The sequence below is a fragment of the Micropterus dolomieu genome, linkage group LG18, assembly GCF_021292245.1.
Source record: "Micropterus dolomieu isolate WLL.071019.BEF.003 ecotype Adirondacks linkage group LG18, ASM2129224v1, whole genome shotgun sequence".
Lineage (NCBI taxonomy): Eukaryota > Metazoa > Chordata > Actinopteri > Centrarchiformes > Centrarchidae > Micropterus > Micropterus dolomieu.
In genome coordinates, this window is record NC_060167.1 from 32157518 (window position 1) to 32180291 (window position 22774).

At 39.6% G+C, this 22774-nt stretch overlaps 2 protein-coding genes and 1 long non-coding RNA gene across 4 annotated transcripts; 1 reads left to right on the forward strand and 2 right to left on the reverse strand.

Moving 5' to 3' along the window:
- Positions 1-7353, reverse strand: eevs (2-epi-5-epi-valiolone synthase). The gene is made up of 5 exons (XM_046029192.1): positions 7211-7353; positions 2806-3439; positions 1679-1918; positions 1259-1511; positions 1-294 (listed from the first exon to the last, which is right to left on the reverse strand). The coding sequence occupies exons 1-5, from the start codon at positions 7351-7353 to the stop codon at positions 197-199; spliced, it is 1368 nt and encodes a 455-aa protein (XP_045885148.1). The 3' UTR covers positions 1-196.
- A 972-nt stretch (positions 7354-8325) lies between these two features.
- Positions 8326-9323, reverse strand: LOC123986865. Its single transcript, XR_006829000.1, has 3 exons — positions 9129-9323; positions 8792-8860; positions 8326-8538 (listed from the first exon to the last, which is right to left on the reverse strand). It is a non-coding gene; the product is annotated as an uncharacterized LOC123986865 (long non-coding RNA).
- A 2206-nt stretch (positions 9324-11529) lies between these two features.
- Positions 11530-22156, forward strand: zgc:113054 (uncharacterized protein LOC541322 homolog). Of its 2 annotated transcripts, none has more exons than XM_046076618.1 (11): positions 11530-11684; positions 12708-12897; positions 12990-13081; positions 13164-13396; positions 13481-13717; positions 13830-13904; positions 14043-14259; positions 15477-15685; positions 17073-17145; positions 19597-19714; positions 21214-22156. In XM_046076618.1, exons 1-11 carry the CDS (start codon positions 11669-11671, stop codon positions 21407-21409), a joined length of 1656 nt encoding a protein of 551 aa, XP_045932574.1. In that variant the 5' UTR covers positions 11530-11668; the 3' UTR covers positions 21410-22156. The 2 variants fall into 2 exon arrangements, with proteins under 2 accessions (XP_045932574.1, XP_045884330.1); XM_046028374.1 differs by lacking the exon at positions 11530-11684 and adding an exon at positions 11908-12061.
- Positions 22157-22774: the final 618 nt, after the last annotated feature.

Genomic DNA, 22774 nt, shown 5'->3' on the forward strand with positions numbered 1-22774 from the left:
ATTAAAATTAATTGACAATGCAGACAACATTTGGTATTGTCACCATTTGCACCATTTGAAATGAGCATGAATGAAGCCTGCAGAACATGTAGCATATACAAGTGCTAATAGTTACCCCGCATTTGTCCTTTGAACAATAATGTAAACGTATTCTTCTAAAAACATATCGAACTGATGCAGTTGTGGTATGGGGAGGTTAAGGGTCACAGCTGCTGTCAGGAGAGATGCTCAGCTCATCACACCATTTTTCGTAAGCTCTATGCAGGATCTCACAAGATGTGTTGTTAAAAATTTCTAGAATGAAAGAAAGGAGAGCAGAAAGAACAACCTTTACTATAGGCTACTGTGCATATATTACACAAAGTCTGAATAGCATTAGTGCATTCAAAAAAGACAAATACAAGCTAATCTGGTGCCATCATTTGCAGGCAAAAATCGATGACCAAATTAGTTGCCAACAAATTTAATTTTTCTTACTGGAGTGACTTCACTCAGCCAAAAAGGTTGAACTGCAACATTTGCAAAGCTGAACTTTAATGGGATGGCATGGGAGCACATCAGTTATGCTGGAGCATTTGAAGAGGAGGCACGTTGGCTCTCTGGATGATGAAGACTTGTCTCAGTAAGCTAGTTACCTAGCTGGGTTGCCATTATACACAACAATCCAGTTCACATTCCAAAGGTGACTTAAGTTTAGAGTTTTAAATGTTGCATGGTTCATTCAAATTTTACAGCTGGAAAATGTATCGCCACCGAGCACAACTTTAGAGAACACCGGAAAATTGTACCCTTTCTAAATTGCAAAAAGTTGTACAATTTCTGTCTATGCTTGGGTGACCAATGTGGGTAAACATTCTATTGTATCTGTAGGAAAGTTCATTAAAAGATGGATTTGCTAAATCACTCGCTGTATATTATAAGATAAAATAAGATTAAACTATGTCACCAAGCTTCCAGCCTCACTCATTTTGCAAGGACATGCAAACCACTTTTCAGGCCTTAACAGGGATTTCTTTTAAATACTTTAACCTCATTTTTCGAAGCTTTGACCATGTTTAACATGAACATCCAATATTGTAACATTGTAGAGAAGTCATAAAATAAGGAAAAGCAAGAAAGGTCTTCTTTAAGAGTTTTTGGGGCAATGAGAAGGACATTACATTACTTCCTTCTTGTTTCTGAGCATATTTAAAGCTGTTTACACTAAATGCCAATGCTTTGTTTTTTGGTAAGGACGGTCTCTCTCTGTGATTCTTACCTGCTTGCCCAAGACCAACAGGGAGAGGCATTCTGACCAGGCCTCCAGAATGAGCCAGCCTGTCCTGCAGAGACTTCTGTATGAGCTCCATGGTACACCCCTCATGCCAGACAGGCAGCTCCATGCCCACCATGCAGGTGATGACCCTTTGCTTTTCCTCTTCTGTCAATAGACCAATCTCGTTGGACACGTAAACCATGTACGACATATCAATGTTCACTGCCTCGCCATGCAACAAAGATGGGAGAACTTTCTGTTTGAAAAAGAAAAAAGTCAGATCACCAAAAAGGAATGAACATGTAAAAACCCTATAAAACCCATATAATCTGGGAGTGTCATAGACTCACATAGAATAGAATGCATTCTATATACATATGTACAATAAGTGTGTCTAACTATGTTTGCCATGAGATCGATTACCATCTCTAATGCTGGACTGATAAGGTGGCCAAAGTCCACAAGTCTGTTTAGGTCATCCTCCCAAAGGTTTGGAGCAAGCTCCTCCAGCATGGTCATAATGGCTATATGAGTAGCTTGTGAAGCAGGCTGCAAGCGCTTGCGTCCGTATACACTCTTGTCAGCCTGGAATTTAGTGTCCAACAGCATACAGCCGTGTTCCTCAAGAAGCTCAAAGAGGCCTTTGTCTTTCATCAAAGCCATCTGCAAGAAACCCCGGCAAAAATGCAAAGAAAACTTCAGTGAGTAGTTCAAACATGGAAATGTAAATACAAAAACTTAATTTCTCAGAATCAATACGTCTGCCACTATCAATGAAATTTCCATTTGGAGTGCCAAACCGATGACTGTCTTATTCACAGGCTTATCTAGAGCAGTGAGTATTCCGGATTTTTGTTTCACATTAAACGTTATGGACCCTATTATCATGGCGGCTCAACAAACAGCGAAGCAAACACTTTGACCCTTTTTTTAATTGATATTTTCACTTTGCTTGTCTGTGGGGTATTTTGGAGCACAAGGCGCACAGGAGCGAGAAGAGGTCTAAACGTGAGGGAGGTGCATTGAAATGAGGCTGGGCAAGGCGAGTTGTTGGCATGTTGGTAGAAATTAGGTCCTAGATTTTTACACTGAGAAAAAATGTCTCAGAATCACGACTGTTTCCATTATGCACAGCTGTCCACTGTGTTTACCTCGATTAAATTATGTGCAAATGACACCAGGCTGGTACAAAGTAATCTCACACACGAAGTAATGCTGCTGGGACATATTTTAAGATATGATGTAACCATTTACAACAGGAAATACAGCATAATTATCCGATTGAAGGCATCATATTAACAGCGTCATGCTTTTCACCATTCACTCAACAACATGATTTCCTGGAGCTGTTTCTTCATTTACCTGTTTTCGTCATGTGTCACTGTGATTGGCACAGCTGCACTTGTCTTTGCACTTGTGCGATTTCAAAGATATATTAATAGTAACATTTATATTGTTACAAAGCGTGATCATGTTAATACTGGAATTATCATTCTCCAGTATGTTTCAGATTTAAGTAAAATATTCCACATCCAGGGACTTTAACCTACCTTTAACATCTCTGCCAGCCCATTGGCGATGTGCCGTCGAGGAACAGTTTTTATGAAGGACAGGTCAAGGAAGGCAGCAGTGGGTGGAATGTAGGTACCCAACTTATTCTTACAGTTTGCAAAGTTAACCCCTGTCTTTGCCCCCACGCTGGCATCGATGTAGGAGAGCAGTGTAGTTGGGACCCTGATGTAAGGGGTACGTCTTCTGTAGAGTGAGGCAGCCAGGCCCACTATGTCCAGGCATACCCCTCCACCAATGGCAATGATGGGCTCTGTACGGCGGTCAAGGGAGAAGCTGTTGACCTCTTCAAGGATCTTTAAGGCCATTTCCATGGATTTGTTCTCCTCACTGGTGGGTAGAGCCAAGATCTTGTATAGGACATTGTATGCATCTAAATATTCAGTTAGCTTGGGACCGTAAATTTTGTAGACTTCTTGGTCAACAACCACAAAGCGTTTGATTGGTTTGTTTGATTTTTTAATGTCCTCCAGCTCTTGCGGCTCAGAGATGTGGCCCAACAGGAGGGTGTCGTTGCTTGGGTCCAGCAAGTCCTGAGTCTCGGTTACCTTGTAAGTAAAGACGATGGGGCTGACCACTGTCCAAGTGGTGCACTTTTCTGTGATGCTCTCATAGCTGCCAAACAAAACACAAATACTTATTATAATGGTATGGGTACCAGTTATTGTTGATGTTGCTTTCTCTGTTTCTGCACAATGTGTACCACCAATGACAGGCATTATTACTAATTTATGGAGACAAAACATGGCAGCGAAATTTACTTTTGGCATACAACAACAGGACACAGGCACGTAAATAAAAACTCAAATTGATATAGAAAAAAACTTGAAAGCTTGAAATGAAGAATTAATTTTGTGCAACTTGTTAAAGTACATGTGGCAAACTGCAGCCAAATCAGTTTATTGATATCATAGCCATACCTCAACCAAGCTGTAAAAATTAAGGCAAGCCAAAGCATGTTTATTTGTGTGGCACATTTCAACAAGGTAATGTGCTTTAACATAAACATAAAAACAGCATAGAACAATAGTGACATTCAAATACTATTAAAGGGTAATAGAAATAGAAAATAAAAACAACGTCAAACAGGACAGTAATAGCTATAGTGCAGTGTAACATATCAATTTAATAATTTAATAAAAGGCAGTACCAAAAAGGCTTCAGCCAGTCATTTAAAAGAGCTGAGAGTTGAAGCAGACCTGCAATTTTCTGGGAGTTTGTTCCAGATATATGGTCCATAAAAACTGAACACTGTTTTTCATAAACAACAGCTGATATCAACAGGGTCCTTGTCTCTTCAGCGTCATTTTCTCAAATGGGTCCTCTATTAGACAAATGCCCCTTCTGAGTCTCAAGGACCCCCCGCCCCATCCACCACCATTAAGAGATTAGACATCAGTGCCTCCAAAGCTCCTTGTCCCTGTTTTGGCTAGAAGAAAAATAAACAGGTTATTATCAGACAACCTCTCTTCCTAAGGGAACAAGCACTGCAAAACACTTAAATCGAACTTCAGACAGAGTAGTACCTTTGGACCTGCTTTTAAATCTATGCTGTCATGTGGTGAGTATAGCAAAAAATACTGCCACCATTATTTCCACATTTCTTGTAATTTGAACTTAAAAACTCTTTTTCTTTTTACCACCTGAATGCTAACTAAATCCACACTATTTTTAGGTCCAGATATTCTTTAACAATCCAAATCTAATACCATTTCCACATTTTCCAGAGATAAACTATTAAACATTAGGTCAAATACTCAACAAAACACATGCTGGTCAGTTCAAAGTCAAAGTTAGTTCTCCCTCAAATCCTACACAGTTCTGTTTTACTGTAGTTCATGCTTACAAGTTGAACAGGTTGTTGTCTTCCCCCAAGCACACAACATGTGCCCCCAATGGCTTTCTAAAGGCATTATGTTGATTGACAGCAGAATTTCTGCAGGTCTGTAACTTCCCATGAAGCCTGATGGTCTTCCAGCAGCTGTCAAATTGATGATGTATAGCCTCTCATTAAAAACATAAGTTACTTCACGCCAAATTCCAAAGTGAAATACCTGAGCCACTGTGTTAAACTAGACACATTACAAAAGAAGAATGACGACCTGGAGGACATCTTGATGATCCAGACCAGTACTCTAGACAGAACTGTCCGGCCATTTTTGGTATACCAGAAAACAATCTTGAACACTAATAAGGTTTACAAATAAAATAAATTATTATTTATTATTATCTACCTGCTAACAATGTCAAACCAGTCTGATGCCAATAAGTTATGCTTCTCCTAAAGTTTGGATCACTTGATTGCATTTCTTTATGCATTTATGGTTTGTTGGTTTCTATCTTACATTGAGTAACAAATTGAATTTTTAATCTTTTGTCTTTCCATTTTTTAGTTTTTAGATGTAAGGATCTTTAGATATGAGGTTTCTAAGTAGGGTAAATCAGTCACTTGACACTCTTCACGTCACCATCTCACTTTGTATGGGCTTTGATGATATAAGCTGTGGAAGTATTTGAACAGCATCGCCTTTATACTGGTTGGAAGCTAAATTGTAAGCTTTTTAAACCTGACTGGCTGAAATATATAATAATAAAAAAAAAACTATTCATATCTGTTGCTATTTCTTAACATTAGAAGTCTGAATGAGCATTACAATGATCTAGTTTCCCTTTTGGCAGGCATAGGTTGTAGTTTTGACGTAACTGGCTGCAATGAAACATGGCTTACAGATACATCATATGTGGATAATCTTAACCTTGATGGCTATAAGTTATATACCATAATTAGACTTGGCAGACCAGTTGGTGGAGTGTGTCCATATGTAGATTCAGGACACTCCAAAAATATTTGTGAAGATGATCAATCACATTCTCTGTTCACTGACATAAATGTAAACAAAGGTGAAAACCTCATTGTTGGAGTGGTTTATCGACCTAAAGACTTTGAGACTTTTAAAATTAAACTGAATGAATCATTTAAAAAATTGGATTTGTGGGGATTTTAATATCGATATTTCTATTAACACTCTTTATTCCACATCCTTTTCCCCGACCATATATACATTTACTGGAGTAATGGAATCCAGCAGGCACAACAAGCACGTTGGTTCAGAAGAAGTTACAGCCACAGGCTTGTGGGCTGGGTCTAAGCAGATATCACCTAACAACCCAGCCAAGGTATCTCTGTCAGCAGTATCTTTTCATAAAGTCACTCATCAATGCCACTTTTTTTGTGAACCGACCAATCACAGTCTTGATCGGGCGGGACAGTAAAAAAAGTTTGACATGCTACAGCAATCTTTAGAGATGTTGAACTTGTTATGCATGAATGGTTACATTTATTGACAAGTTAGTACTTAACATTAGGCCAACAAATGAGAGACTAACCACCAAGTAGAGCATTTTTCTTGCAAAAGGATTTAATGAATGAAAACAAACCACAAAAATTAAAGTGCTGTTTTGTTCAACTGAAATTAATTATTATATTAGAGGTAATAATAAATTAAATCATTTCGATTCATTAATAGCTCCTGTGTTTCAGCAAGTTTTCTGCTCACGTTCAAAATGTTCTGCACATTCAGAATCTATCCCACATATCTGTGTTTTATGACATTTGCAGAACACAGTTGTAATATTTTGAGAAAAAATATTTTGAGAAAAAACTCATTAGATTGCGACTAGGAATAAAGTCACAATCTAATGAGAATAGAGTCATAATCATTTATTAAAATCTACCTGCCCATACTCTCATTAACCTGCATTATTGCCCTGCTTATATCCCCTTCAGACCGTCTGACAGACACAGAACTCGTTTTGGGACTGTATTTCTCATCATTGGAGGTGGAAAACCAAAACTGAAAACACTTCTGTTGTCATCAGGCATAAATCTCACCACAAATCCACACAAATTTTCAGCACCGTCAATAAAGTGCAGCTCACCGCCGCTTCAGAGGGAAGCATGCTGGAGCAAAGCAACAGTCATTCAAACAGAGCAAAGGTGTCTCTCAGGGAGGGGGACAGAGACAGCAGCGACACAGAGCCATACGTGTGTCACATTAGTCTCTCACTAAATGGCGGCTGACTGTTTACACACCTTTTGTAAATGTTAGACCATTGTGTCATGTGTCAGACAGTGATACCATAAAGTCACAATGCAACAGCGTAATATTTCAAAACATAACTTAGAAAATCAACTTAAACGAGAGTAAGAGAAGAAATCTTTTCTAAATCTAAACAAATATGTAAAATTAAAACAAAAACGATCAACATACGGCATATCACACAGTAGGCCTACTTGTATGTTATGACTTGTCATTTACATTATACTTTTTCTGTGTAATTACAGTCATTTACATTACTGTGAGTGAAGAACAATGTTATACTTACAGTTTTGCAGCAGAGACACAGTCAGCGGTGTCCTTATTGTCTTTCTTTCCCATTGTGCTCCTCCATGTACCTTTGACCCGTACCAAGCTAAATTCAGTTTTCTTTTCTTTGGTATCGTTGTCCTCCAGATGAACCTTTCCCATTCTTGCAGTGCTGACTGTAAGTTAGAGATGTCTCAATAATGACAACCCGACACCAAGAGTCTTTAAATACAGCATAGTATTTAGAGAATACCCTGGAGGTCAGGGAGGAGCGTTTGCCTTTATCCAGTTGTTGTGCAACTGTGTGGTAACACCTGCTCCACTGCCTGAAAATTACACTTTTTTTTTGCACCAATGCATTGCACAATTTAGCTATGTAACATATAGAACATGTCAATAACTACATAAAGATAAATGTGGTCATGCACAACATTTTTGTTGTAATTCCGGTAACTTAGATTTGGAGAAATTTTAGAATTGTAGTGCCTCCATGATGAAGTTAGAAGGATTATAAAAGTGGAAACTGACAAAATAATCTGATGCATTAATCCACTCTCAGGATTTTTACAATAGCCTTAACATGCTGTTGCTGTTGGGTGTTTTGTATGACTGAAGATAAGCAGCATTGTTGCAACCTTGACAGTAGTTTTCCAAAAGGTTTGACTGCTGTTTTAAACCCAAGAGACAAGAGTGTTAAAGAGCTTCCATCAAAGTTTGAAAAAACAAAACTGTAGTTTTGAGATTTTCCATAAATATGTTGCTAGTTTGACAGGGCTGAATTTTTGTTAGCTGAGTTGTGTTTTTAGAATAACACATATATTTGTTGATGAAACACTGTGTTACAATTTAAATTAAATTCATTTGGCTTTTATAGGATTCAAATGTTTTCCCATAATTGTGTTAAAATACCTTTATTTGAATTGGATCAACATTGGTCCAGTGGTATACAACAAAACGTGGAAGTGCATGGATTGTTGAGGCCTTACAAACTTGTTTTTCTTATAAAACATTCAACAGAACAAATATGTAAAATGAAATATAATATGACATCATGTCTTGCAAATTCAACAGTACGTGAAATCTCAACAACAATTATGGAACATAGAATATTAATTAGATAAAACTTTATTTATCCCCTGTGGGGGAAATTTGCGTGTTACAGCGAGAAGTAGTAAGTCAAAGAGTAGAGCAGATAAATAAACAAATAAACACAATAGAAATCCAAACAACAATAAATAATGTGATGACTTCATGTGATTTAGAAATGAGTTTTCATTTGAAGTTGTTCTTTTTCTTCCTCCCGCCATCTTTGTCTCAGTCTCTCTCTTTTTGTGTTGCAGTGGAGTCCTAAGAGGGCACAAAATTAAGAAGACCAAAAAGTAAATAAAGTTTTTAAGACAAATGAAGAATAAATAAATTACAAATCTTAATAATGCTGCACTACTTGAGTTACAATTGTCTAATTGTTAAAAATAAAGGGGGCTAAAAGGCGGCATTAAATCCATTTTATGCAAGGTATATCTTGGTACAAACTCACAAAACATACAGTTTTTCAATACTCTCTACAAAAATTATTTTTTGTTGGTCCTTGCATTCCCACCTGAAGCTCATGGTAGACCGTGTGTAGTGCTAGAAGATTGTCTTCTGTAGATCACCTTGGAAGTCCAACCTTGACAGATTGGAGGGAGAGAGAGAGAGTGGAGGAGAGTGACATCATTTCGATATGTGCTGCACTTGGACTACAGTTGTTGTATTGGCATTTTAATAACAACATAACAACTTGCAGTGTAATACAGTTCCGTTTAAAAATATCAACAACTGTGACCTGCAAAGTACAATAGAGCTTACCTTTGACACAGTAACTTGACATTTTAATCGACTATCCACAATACAATATTGTGAAACATTAGTATTCACTTAAAATTCATTTCAATTACCGTTATTAACTAAGTCAGGTTCAAATTATGTAGGATGCCTCCGTCAGTCTCAAGTTTGCTGCTAACCAAACAAACATATCTGAGTCGAGAAAGAGAGGAGGCTGTATTAAACATTGCATTAAGTGGAAGCCTTGTATTTGCTGGTGCCAATTAGAGTGAAAATTAGATTATATTTCAACATCAAAATTACAAATGGTTATTAGTAGCATAATGATAGTAACAGTAGCTGCAAATAAGACGACATTACAAAAATAAATTTAGCTAACTATTTAGATAATGAATAAGGACTCTGTTTCTACTGTCCTAAATTCTTTCCTGAGCGTGAAACTAACTGAAAGATAAAACCAGTTTCCTAATTACCATTTTCCAAGAACACTCAGTGTTATGTAAGGTTCAATTATATCAGGGAAATGCCAGCATACATCCAGTTATGCTGCAGCTTCGCTGTGCATCAAATAAATCTTTCCTCAGTTTGACACACCCTAAAGTCTCTACTGACATGGGAAATTTGCAGGACAAATCATGGAGAAAAACAAAACAAAAACGCAAGCACTGGAAGATGACCAATCACAATTACTGAGGTCTCCTTGACATGTAGTTACAGTGTAAAAGTACAAGTTCAGCTTTACACACATGGACCATCATATTTACACAAATGGGCATCCACATTGTCCATTTGTCCAAGAAGTTTAAACATTTTTGGAAGAATTTAGATTACTTTTGATTGTCAGTGCACCGCTGCCTCATACCACCTCACTTTCTAGGGAGCTGACGTCAATGTCTTCGGTAAGTCTTCCACTCTAGTGCTAAGACAACTGCTACTGCTGTCCCTTATCATCCTGCTAAACAAAACTGTGTCTGCCATTATCTTTTTGGAAAAAGGAATTGTTCAGCTATCTGACTTCTCAATAATATTCAGACATGCCACAAGAAAAACGATTCAATATTGTCTCTGGAACCCTTAAATCAAATATATAGCTACTTAAATTAACAGCAGTTATAATAACCTTGGGGGGTATAAATCACTTCAAATTAAACTGTTTAAGCTGGACACAGCTGGTGCACCAGTGTACGGCATAGCCTTCAATCGAATGTTCCATAAAAATACAGATAAAAAGAGAACTCAGACATAAAACCAGCTCTCTTTGACCTGGTATGTTGAGATTGGAAAGGAGAACAAGGCCACCAAATGTTTGATGCCATCGGCTACTCCGTCATATCCAGTCTCTCCCCATCTCCCCTCTCAGAAATGTTCTGTATTCTAGATTTCCTCAAGCTAAAGCTGCACTGATCACTTTTTTATGACAATAGATATATGTTTATTTATCTCTACAGAGCATTTTAGTCCATTTTAGAGCATTTTGGTTTTCCGTCCCGCTGCTTTAAGCAAAAAAAGCTACCTGTAAACTACCTGCCCTGCACCAAACAGCAGAAAGGCAAAGTTAGCAGCAGGTGGACATTTAGCAACTTAAGACGCATACTTTTTACGTATTGGCGGAAACCAATAGAGAAGACAAAAGGATAGCGAACACTGAAATTTCATTTGGCCACACGAAGGTTAGCTAATGTTGTTCATGTATAGGCCTAATGAGCAAATAAGCTACTGCTCGCTAACATGTGTGCAACTTTTGATGGTGACAAAATGTCAATTTAGTGTTTAGGCCTACAGCTTGTTTTACGCAGCGCCCAGTAAGTAAATAAACAATTCAGCTTTGGGCTACGATACAGCTGCTCTTGAGAAACACAATTATGTAAAATTATGTATTTGGCAATTAAGTGTTTTTCACATATTAGGAAGTCAAATATTTTCATCACTTAGGCCTTAGAGCTTTTTTCACAGCATACATTTGCTGGAAATCACAGGTGTAGCTAATTAACTTCACATGGATCTGTTCCAATAAAATATCCCATTACATCCATAGACTGGATAAACGTAGTAAACCGTGCCAGTGAGCTAGCATGCACAGAGCAGGACCCTGAAACTGGCCCACCTGAATGGACAGTAGCCATTAATAATCATTTCAATGGTAAACAATTACTGAGGAGTAGTGAAATAGGCAACTTGAAAAAGCAAAAGACAGAAAAGCACTTTTTGTGTTTGCTTATTTTGTTAAATGTCTAAGTTTAAATACAGTCATTTTTTTTTCTTTTTTTTTTTTACCAATTTAATTTAAACACTCATTTCAGGCACCAGCCAACATGTGAGTAACCTCAAAAAAGTAATATTTGCTCCCTGAATAGCAGCACGTTGAACCCAGCGCCGTTTAATAATGTAATCCTTCTGAACCCGGAGACCTCCTGCGGTCCACCACGTGAGGACTTTTTTTTCCCCCTCTGCGGGTCTCCCTGATAATCTGACAGTCTTTCTGTTATGAAAATCAATGGTCACGTGCTGTTGGATAATCAATGTTGCGCAAGCTATCTGTCACTCCCCTTTCTCAGCTATTTAAATATGTTGTGTTATAACATGAAGTCTACCAGCACGTCGGGCAGGTAGTCCGACTTGCTGACAGAGCTCGTCACGCCCATAAACGCGCACCATGCCTGCCGAAAAAGGTAAGAGGGTTTTTTTTACGTTGCGGCGTGGGTCAATCAAAAGTGATTAACACGTTTCATAATTTTAGAAACCAACTCTACTGGAGTCCCTTGCGGTTGCGCGCCTTTATCAGATCAAAATGTACGCTACTGACCGGGCAGAAGTTAGTTTAATATTTGAACTTCGTCGGTTGCCGCGGCTGTTACAGTCAATAGCTGAGCAGCCTCGAGTTCTCCTGGTTTGGAAATATATGCTGGAAAGCTAACTTAGGCAATCGTTTCAGATTTTTGATCTGCTCAATAGGCTATCACCAAAGATGACGATGCAGAAGTGAGCTGAAATAACTGAATGCGTCACTAACCATTTCAGTCTTCAAAAACATTTTTTGTTTTTCAAGGTAGATATCTCAAACCACTGCTAAGTGGGACAATCCTTAAAGAATTCACACCTGTGTGTGTGTGTGTGTGTGTGTGTGTGTGTGTGTGTGTAAAAAAACAAAAAAATGAATTGTCAATTACCTATTTCCTTAATTATGCACATTGCAAGGTTTCATCTTGCTCATTTATGTATATGTATATATTGACCTCAAACTGCCTTTCATGAGTCTTTGACAGCTTACAACTTAAAAAAGCCAGATGCCACAGAGAAGTCTGTTGTCTATTTCAAAGTAACATCAATATATGCTCACTATTCAGATCCTTTTGGAATAAGGTAAAATATTGTGGCTTTTCACAACATTTACTTGATTCATATTGTATGTTAACAAATGATTCTTTGTCTCGTGATAATAAATGAATATTTGGCTTTTGGGCTGTTTGTTGGACAAAGTGAGCAATTTGAAGTGGTTCACGCTCTGAAACTGTGATGGGCATTTTTCACCATTTTCTGACATTTTTATAGACCAAACAGTTCATCACATCAGATCACTGGATAATGAACATCATTTATTGCTGCAGCCCTAAATTATTTTGCCTAGACCAGGAAAGAGTAGTGGAGAGAGTAGGTGATTACTAAACTAACATTACATTTTGTTATTCCCCCAGTTCCTGACACCCCGGTAGAAGTCCTCGTGGATCTCCTAACAAAAGCCAAGGAGATAGCCACAGGAAGTGGTAATGTGCCAGAAGAGTTGACAAGTCACGTGCAGAAGGCTCTGGACATAGCCAGCGGTCTGGATGACTACTTGGAGCAAATGACCACACAGGAAAGTAAACCTCTGGCAGAGCTTTATAAGTATGTCTTGGCTTCCTACACATGATCATCTATAGGCTAAAATACTAACTGTGTGTGGTACTTTTGTTAATATTTTCATTCATGCTTACTAGAAAAACAATTTCCCATGACTGGGATCAAGTACACAAGGAGGGCAAAACCATGTTCCGGCTTCCCAAGGAGTGCATCACTGGGCATGTTGAAGGTTGGACATTTACTCGCGTTCTGCTCATCGCCATTCTATTCGCTGGTTTACCATAATGTGATAACTAGTGTGCTTTTGGCAGGCCAGACCCTGAAGATGCTGATACACATGAGTCAAGCTAAGAGGGTCCTAGAGATTGGGATGTTCACCGGCTACGGTGCACTGGCCATGGCTGAAGGGCTTCCTGAGGATGGCTGCTTAATTGCCTGCGAGTTAGAGCCATACCTCAAAGACTTTGCACAGCCTGTTTTTGACAAGTCTCCACATGGCAAGAAAATTACTGTCAAGACCGGATCTGCCATGGACACCCTGAAGGTGAAAGGGAAAAAAAACCTATCAATCATATAACAATCATGTCTTTGTTTGATCAGTATTCTAATAAATATCTGTCCCTTCCAGGAATTGGCAGCTGCAGGTGAGCAGTTTGACATGGTCTTCATTGATGCTGACAAGAATAATTACATCAACTACTACAACTTTATTCTGGACAACAATCTGCTGAGATTGCGAGGGGTCATGTGTGTAGACAACTCGTTGTTCAAAGCTAAGGTTTATCTCAAAGACACCAGTGATAAGATCGGAATGGCACTTCGAGAATTCAACCAGTTCGTCTGTAATGATCCACGTGTGGAGCAGGTAAGTTTCAAACCTTACATACTACTGAATGTGTTTGACGGGTATTTTTTAGATATACAATAAAATTATTTTATACTATATAATATTTGACAATGGCCTTCTTGTTTTGAAGGTCATTATCCCTCTTAGAGATGGCATCAGTGTTATCCGACGAGTATCTGTGGCCTCAGAGTGCTCAGTGACACAGGTACTGTTTAGATAACCCAAGTGTTCAGACCTCAGTGAGCCAGCACTGATATGGGATCAAAAACCTGTCATCATACCTTCACTGAGGAGTTTCTTTTTCTCACTGATCATGATGGCTTATCTTCTTTATTTTTATCAGAGTGAAATAAAAGATGACACAGTTTTCCGGGGGGTCAATGGGGTCCCCATCCTCGATCGGATGCGTCTTGATGGAAAGGTGGCCTATGTGACGGGTGCTGGGCAGGGCATAGGTCGAGCATTTGCTCATGCCCTGGGAGAGGCTGGTGCAAAAGTGGCCGTGGTAGACCTGAGCCAAGATAAAGCTGAGGCAGTGGCTAAAGAGCTCTTTCTTAAAGGTAAGGGGTGTTAACACAAGCAGCTGCAAATCGTCATCCTGTTCATCCACTATTTATTTAACTCATGAACTCAGTCACGCAGTTCACGCAGGCAAATGGCAGGTCTACAACAAACAGAAACTCTGTATTTGACAGTAGTTGCCACATTTTGTGTAGGCTTGCCAGTTGACCTCTGTCCCCACATACACCTTTTCAGTTTACTTCCACACAGTTGTACTAGTTTTAATATGAGCTAAGTTTACTTTTGAGATTTGAGAAAGTAGTTGGATTTTTATTTTTTCATTATCAATTAATTTGCTTTTGTTTTTTGACTAATCGATTTTAAACAATGAATCTAAAATTACTTTTCTGTCGACTGACTAAAACTCAAATTATCCATAAGTCATTGCACTTGTCACAAACTTTAAATTAACTGAAATATGTAATGTGAAATTGATTTTGCTCTCTTCTGTCCACACTGATTCTCCTCTTAGCAGCTGTTGATCTTATTCGCTCAAAAACTAAGCTGTGCATCTCAAATAATGAGATTCAAAGATGCTGCAAGTGGTCATGGTATACTTTGTTTGCATATTTACTATACCTAGCTCTATGCTTTTCCTGTACTTTATACCTCCCAGCCTTGATTGTGAATGCGCTTGATGAGACAGTGAATTTTCTGCTTTTGTTTGGTGTCATAGTTAAAACAATAGCTCTTAAAATGGCTTTAGATAGAGCAGTTATTGCTTTGTGTCGGCTATAAACTGGTGGAAGTGGTCAATCTGCCATGCCAGACTGAGCAATAAATGGTAGAACACCAGGGTCATGTGACTACATTCAAAGTGGGTTTTTTGCACTTAAAACTTCTTCCATATTTAATAAATTGTGAGTGTGTTGAGATTTTTGGTTTTGGCCAGCAGATGGCAGCATACTAAAGCACAAGATAAACTGTTTCAGGTTACACATGTTCCTTTGAACCTCTGTATGTTTGATTTTCTCTCTATTTTCTTGAGGAATGTAATGTCCAACACATAGACACATAAAAAATAATGGAAATTTCCATTTGATTAGATAACTTGTGTGTTTTTTGTTTGTTTTTTTTATATTTTTATTATTTATAATTTTTTTTTTTTTTTCTTTCTCACGAGCAACTTTTGCATTTGTAAAAGAAACTCCTAAAATGTCAAGAGTAGAAGCAGTTTATATCACACAAGTATTCTAACAGACGGGTTTTTTAATAGGTATCAATTCCATTGCGATCACGGCTGACATTAGCAAAGCTGATGATGTCCAGAGGATGATTGACAACATTGTCTCCAAATGGGGGACGATTCACATTGCCTGTAACAATGCTGGCATCAACATGAACTCAGACAGTGAAGACACCAGTCTAGCAGAGTGGGACCAAACCTTTAACGTCAACCTGAGGGGGACTTTCATGTGCTGTCAGGTGGGTATCACCTGCTGTAAAAGACTGTGTGTGACACAGTTTATTCACTCCACCATATTGCTCTGTGATCTGTTGGTGTGATGTGCAATTTTCAGACTAACAAAAATACACTTTTTTTAAATGCTTCATTTATGTTGATGGTTTAACTCAAAAATAATTTCACTCAGGATGCAAAGTCAAATCCTGCTCCTACAATATAAACGTGTCACTGCTGCTGTGACAAACTTTACGTAAAAAGAATTGTTTTTTTCCCCCCAGTTAGACCTAAAGGCTTTTTGAATGTCAGACAGAGGAAAACATTTTTAAATATTGTATATTCTAATGTCAATTTTCAACTTTACATAGACATGACTGAAGCAGGTGTTCAAAGAGATGAACATACCCAGTTTGTTTCCCCAATTCCATTGTTGCAAGTTGTAGTGTGTTGGTCTATTCATGTCTGGTGAGAACTGTGTGCAATCCCCCTACCTGTGCCTACCATTTCCTGTCACCCATGCCCCTGCATATACAACCCTGTGCATCTAAAGACTGCCACCAAGTGTCCGAAATGCTAATGCAAAATATATCTAAACAAAATAATATGACATGCCAACAATAAATGGCTCCTAAATATAGTGCATTGCAGCATTGAGCTCATATGCTCAATACTACAGTGACTGAATGAAGGTATCTTTGGTTTATCTTTGGATAACTAGAATTATTGTACATAGCTACACTAAAATTAATGAAGTGGTGATAGAAACAGGTAGACTTAAAAAGAATGTAGGTTAAATCATTTAAGTAAGAGAAACAAAAATGCATAGATGACTGTCCAGGAAGTTTTTAAATGGTGTCCGTAGCTTTAGAAGCAGGAGAATTTTCTCAACCTATGAAGAACCACTTAATCCTTCATTTTATCATAAAAACTCTGTCACTCAATTTGAAAGTTGAAGGTTTTTCACTGGACGGCAACAATTAAGCAGACGCACTGTAGAGCAGGTAAAAATGATGCAAAGCCAAAGAACTACAATGATAAAACCTGATACATACTTATTAAATAACTGAATACGTCACTTAAATTAAATATGCTAAATTAAAAATGGAGGATCATATATTTCTTCTTCATTATTGGTTACATATTTATAGTATGACCTAATTACTGATGTTCCAACCAGCTTTATTACTAAAATTAGTTGTAAATGATCTAGTCTCTGTATAAAAACCCTACCACCCCTTATGTACAGCTTTAAAATCCACTCAAGTGCCTCAAATTTTGTTTAACCACTATTTCTGTCTCCCAGGATAAACTACATGTTTTTGTGTTGATCTGTACTCAGGCCTTTGGTACCATATCAGTACCATAATAAGGTGTTTTAATGTGTCTCTTTCCCCTGAATCCTTGCCTTAGGCGGCAGGCCGAGTGATGTTGAAGCAAGGATACGGCAAGATTATCAACACAGCCTCCATGGCCAGTCTAATAGGTGAGTGATGATTCTATTCCCCCACCTTCTCTCCGGAGCCCCTCCATGTCTGCTTTTAATCTCTCCATTTGGCGTGGAGAGTTGGGTCGAGAGGAGGAGGGGGAGGAAGGAAGGGAGAGTTAAATACATTTGTGCTGTAGAGTAATGTGCGGGAGCACACTTCACATTAAATAGTTTTTATCACCAGACGGAAAGTTGTCTGATCTGAGTTTGGATCATTACAGTGGCAAAGGTGGGGTGGGGGTGGGGGTGGGGGGGGACTTAAGGTGAATCTGCACATTTCCAGCTTCTTCTTTGCAACTTTTACTCCAGTGAAACTGTTCTATAGATGCATCCACCCCTGCACACAGTATGCATAGCAGGAAAGTGTTGTGATTGCGTCTCGCCGAGGCGGTTTTGCATCATAATAAACATCCCCTCTCTGCGGAGCTGTCTGGAGGATGTGGAAGGCAACCTGAGGTCCAACTTGGGAAGGGAGGGTTCCTGTGCAACGGCAAAACCCGGGCCTGTGCCAGCAGCCTTGTTTGAACAGCGGAAGACACTTTTAGAGTTTAGTGAGACCCTAGTAAAAGCCTTGTAATTCACAGCACCAGTGTAATGTTCCTCCTCCAACAGGTTCCTCCAGAGGAACAGCAACACTTCATCAGCAGTATAGTCAAAATCGCCAGTAAACCTCTGTGCCATATGGGCTCCAGTCCCGACTGCAGGGGCAATCTGTAAAACAGGAGCATGCTGGTAAATAGAGGCCGGCATAAAAAAAATGATCAATTACTCACATTACGTACAGTCCTTCAGGAATTTACTTTATTGGTCTGGACATCTGTTATAATATTGTCATAATGTGTAATCAGATGGGACCTGTTCTAGCCAAGTGGAAGCCCAAAAAGCAGCCGTAAATGCCCAATTAAAATGCACAATGACAGCTTTTTGTCCATCTGCTGAATAGAATGTTGTGTGCCCACTAACACCCCCTCCACACACACACACACACACACACACACACACACACACACACACACACACACACACACACACACACACACACACACACACACACACACACACTCGACCATCAACCACCATTATTTTTTCTGAATAATAGCCAGCAGCTCAAAGACACCCAGACAGGAAACATCCAAGTTGATGTGGTCAAACTCTTTTTTTTTTTTTTTTTTTTTTTGGCTGTCTGATGACCTAAGTGAGGGATTTGTGACTCTCACACTCATACCTGCAGATCTCAGCTGCATAGTAATTTATTTACAACAGCCACGCCATTCTGGGAAAAGAGTCCATTATTTGAACTCTGACAAATTCAAAATGTAAAAGGCGTGCCTGATAAAGAGCATGTTTTCTCCCACTTGAAATGGGCAATAAGTAGCAGGGTGAATGTTAAAGAGGGCTTTGGAGAATGCTCTCCTTCTACCTCCTCTTCCCTTCTCTGGGGATTACTGCTCTTTAAGACGGCGAAAACATCAATGCAGGTTTATTTAAAGGATGAAGGCATTTTCTGAATGGTATTTTGGGGCCGTATCATCAGGTCTTGAGCGAGGATTAGTGCTGTTAGGCATTTTGAGCTGTGTTTCCTGTCCTGATAAGTCGGATTTCACCTTCAATCTGCGTGTAAGCCCTGGGCTCTGCTCCTCCTTGCCTGCTCTTCTGAGGTCCTAGCCTACCCTTATCCAGCCCAGCCCAACCCAACCTTACCTTCCTCTGCTATCTCGCCACACTCTACACAATCCCACTCAACCACACTTTCAGCTAAGCCATTGTCCCACCCTTTACATCTTATTTCTTTAGCCGTTTCCAACTTTTACCTCTATCCTGCACTTTTTTCCTCCTATTTATCCGAGTAATGTATGCAGGATGCGCCAGCCTTTTCTCCCCAGGACTGATCCTTGCCTCTCTGCAGCTGGCTGGTATTTATCATCCCGGTCTCACACTGAAGCCATTTGGCAGTCAGATCGGCGGGTGATGAGGTTAACTACTAAAGTTGTATGTAACTTGGAGCCTTCCTTGCGATGATTAATCAACCAGCAGAAAATGAGCCCCTGTCCCGGCATCCCATGCAGTGTGCAGCATCTGTGATGGTCAAGGCAAACAAATGGCTCCCTGTCTTTGTTGCTGCGGACAGAGCATAACTGGACAGTATAAGCAATTAATTTTACATGGCTTCATCCGCAGAGTCCCCAGCAGCTAATGGAAGAGCTTTTATGTAGTATCCACAAGAAACCACATGAGCTGCAATATAAAATGTAGCTTTTTTGAGAAAGGAGCTATTGCTCATCTGTGTTTTTTTGTTTGTTTTTACTCCTAAAAGTAAAATATTATTAATTTCCTGAGGATTTCAAAATTACATACTATTATTAATGATGCAGCACACGTTATCTTTATAAAACGCTGCATTGTGTCCATTGAGGGTAACCAACTTTCTTTCCATCCTCTGCCCTGCAGTACCCCATCCCCAGAAGCAGCTTTCCTACAACACGTCCAAAGCTGGAGTGGTCAAACTGACTCAGACTCTGGGCACTGAATGGATTGACAGAGGAGTGCGTGTCAACTGCATCTCACCGTAAGTGCTGTCTGTTCTCGGCCTTCGTCGCTTGGTCCACCTTTGCGTGTTGTAAGGGATTGAGCTGTAAAAGGAAGTGGTGATTAGTGTGTTTGCTTTCTTATGAGGAGCCCCATTTGAGAATGATGCACTAATTTATGTCCTCAAACAATACATCAGTGCTTTAATTAGATGACGTCTTGAGGGATGAATCAACCAAACACTTGCTCTAATTGTTCTATTCAATTAGGGAATCAAATTTGCAACCTCACTCCAAGTGTCGGCGCAACAATAGCGCCTTGTTTGTATCTATTTGTCTGTGAAGCTGGGCAGGGGGAAGAAAAGAGGAGAACATAGGCAGGGCTGTGTGTGTGTGTGTGTGTGTGTGTGTGTGTGTGTGTGTGTGGCGTGTGTGTTAAGTGGAGCATCCCTTAGCCCCAGCCATCCCTGAGCAAATCCGTCCGGTGGCACCGGGCGAGCCAGGCCCAGTCACAGCCCCAGAACAAAGCCCTCACACACGCGCCACGCTCAGCTTTATTTATCTGCAGCTTGTTTGCTAATTTTAATTTGCAAAGAAGCAATTCTCTCTCCCCTCGCTAACTGGGTGTCTCAATGGGCCACTGATTTCTTTGAAGTGACAGTCGGTAAATATGCATAAAAAAGGGACACAATTAGCGCTCACGAGGTTGACTGGAGCCTGATTCCATTGGCAACTTTAGCCGCAGTGGTGATAAGCTGCATTATCTAGAAAATTGGCTGAGGGAAAACAGTACCTCTGATTGCCAGCAAAGGTTCCAGATAACAGGGCAGCTGAAGAGAAATATAATTGAGGTGGAATATGTTAACCAAGGTGTCACACGCTTCTTGGAAGTGCTAATTTATCCAAATGTTGGAATTCCATATCAAGGCAACAGGATACACCGAACAATGATTCCGGCCTTACAGCTTTTAGTCACTGTCACGTCAATTGTGTAGAAAGTCAGAAGTCGTCTCATATTAGACACAGACAGGCGTGTTGACATATTTATTTAAATGTAAGTGCTGTGAAATTTTACTGTAAAGTGATGAGAACGGCATTTGTTGTGACTGAGTAATGGTGTCGCAGAGGTTCTAGACGCCAGCGCAGTCACAAAATCAAAACCTGTTTTCACCCAAACCCTGATGTCTCAGCATGAAAGTAGTTGCACAAGCACATTTCAATCAGGAATCAGAGCAGGAATATGAGGGAGTTGTAATAAGTAACAAGTACTTAACCAAAGGCTTTGAGCAAATTATGCCAGACGGACCCTCATACCCGTGGGCTCTTCCTGAGATGTGCCAGTCATTTAAGTGCCACCAGTCCCACAGTAAATATCATCAGAGATGCCATGCCATGCCCTTTCTTCAAGGATAATTGGGTTTATTTTTGTCACCAAAGTGGTGGCAGTGAAACAAAGCTGTCACTCCTGGCTCCGAACTGTGATGCCTTCTGATTTCATTATGGGTTTTTTTTCCCCCTCTTTCTCTGTCTCTCTTTTCAGGGGGATTGTTGACACCCCTCTCATCCACTCGGAGAGTCTGAGGCCTCTGGTGCAGCGCTGGCTGTCAGATATCCCTGCTGGTAGACTGGCTCAAGTGACAGACCTGCAAGCTGCAGTGGTCTACTTGGCATCTGACGCCTCCGACTACATGACAGGGCATAACTTAGTCATAGAGGGTGGGCAAAGTCTGTGGTAGAGGGAGGTAGATGAAGAGATGAAAACTTTTTTTTCTCTCTTCACACTTGTGGGATTCCTCTCTGAAACAGGTGCTATTCACATTATCTCCTTTTGACACATTCACAGCGGTAATAGTTTTAAATCTTACTGGATGTTTAACTTTTGGTCGGTTAACATCTGTTATTATGGTGTGATGAGATAACTGGTTGCTTTTTGCCTTCAGTGTGTCGTGTTTACGTTGTGTTATAACTGTGGTACACTGTAAGTTTTTAGTGTATGGAAAAACACGCTATCATGTTTAAATACTAAAAAGAGGTATAACAGCTGCCAGTGTTCTTGTCACACAATGGAAAGTAGCTAACACATCTAAAAAATAACTGAAGTCCAAAAAAAGTAAAGGAAAAGTGTTACTACTGCATGCCTTCCAACACATCCTTTGTTTTGCTACAATTTCTGCTCTATGTTGTCTTTGCATTATTTTATACACCAAATGCAAGACATGTCAGTGTCATCCTAAATGCCACTGAAAGAAATGGATCTTTTTTATTGTGTCAATTGCAAAAACAAACCACAAACTTGAAAAGTGTACTTTTTAGTTGAAGTTTATTTTTATAGCTATTTCATTTAGGTGCTTTGCAGGATAATAAAATGAATGGCTGTTTTGTGTTGTGATGAACAAATGGGCAGCTTCTTTGCATGAGTACATGAGAAGTGCATGAGTGACCTGATGTGCGATTTCAACAACAAAATAAACTGTCACATCTAAGCTGCTGTATTTGCTGCATGTTAAACACTATGTTGATACAAACAACAAATACTTTGTTGCTTATTAGGTTTAAATGTTCTTACAAAATACCAAGGTACCTCATACAGAATGATTGGTGATGACCACCAGTTTGCATTCACACCAGAATAGAATGCCAGTGAGTTGTGTTGAGCACTGTCTGCACCTTGACTTATCACTCCCTCTGGTCCAAGACTCTTGTGTACCATATGCAGGATTACAGCATCCCAGTCCGCCTCTCTCCGGCTCTTTCTTGCCAAATGGTCCCCACAAGTGGTGCTTGTGAGTGCCATCTTAATTGCTCCATTAACTGTTTGTGTGCTGAAAAACAATACTTAAAGGAGAGGTTAGCTGAGGACGTGACCCCAGTCGCTGCAATTATATGAAAAGTAGTGGCCAATTAGCACCGTCTGCAATGTGACACTGTTGGTGTTTATGTGAGCAACTTCAACTTCTCACTGTTAGTGACCGTTCTCTGATTTACATAATTGGGGGTTTGGTCATTAATGGGAATGGCGTGTGAGAGGATCCCATTAAGATATGGAGTGAGATCTGATCATCTCCTCTGCTCGGTGCTATTTATCTCCAGCTGCATTGGCA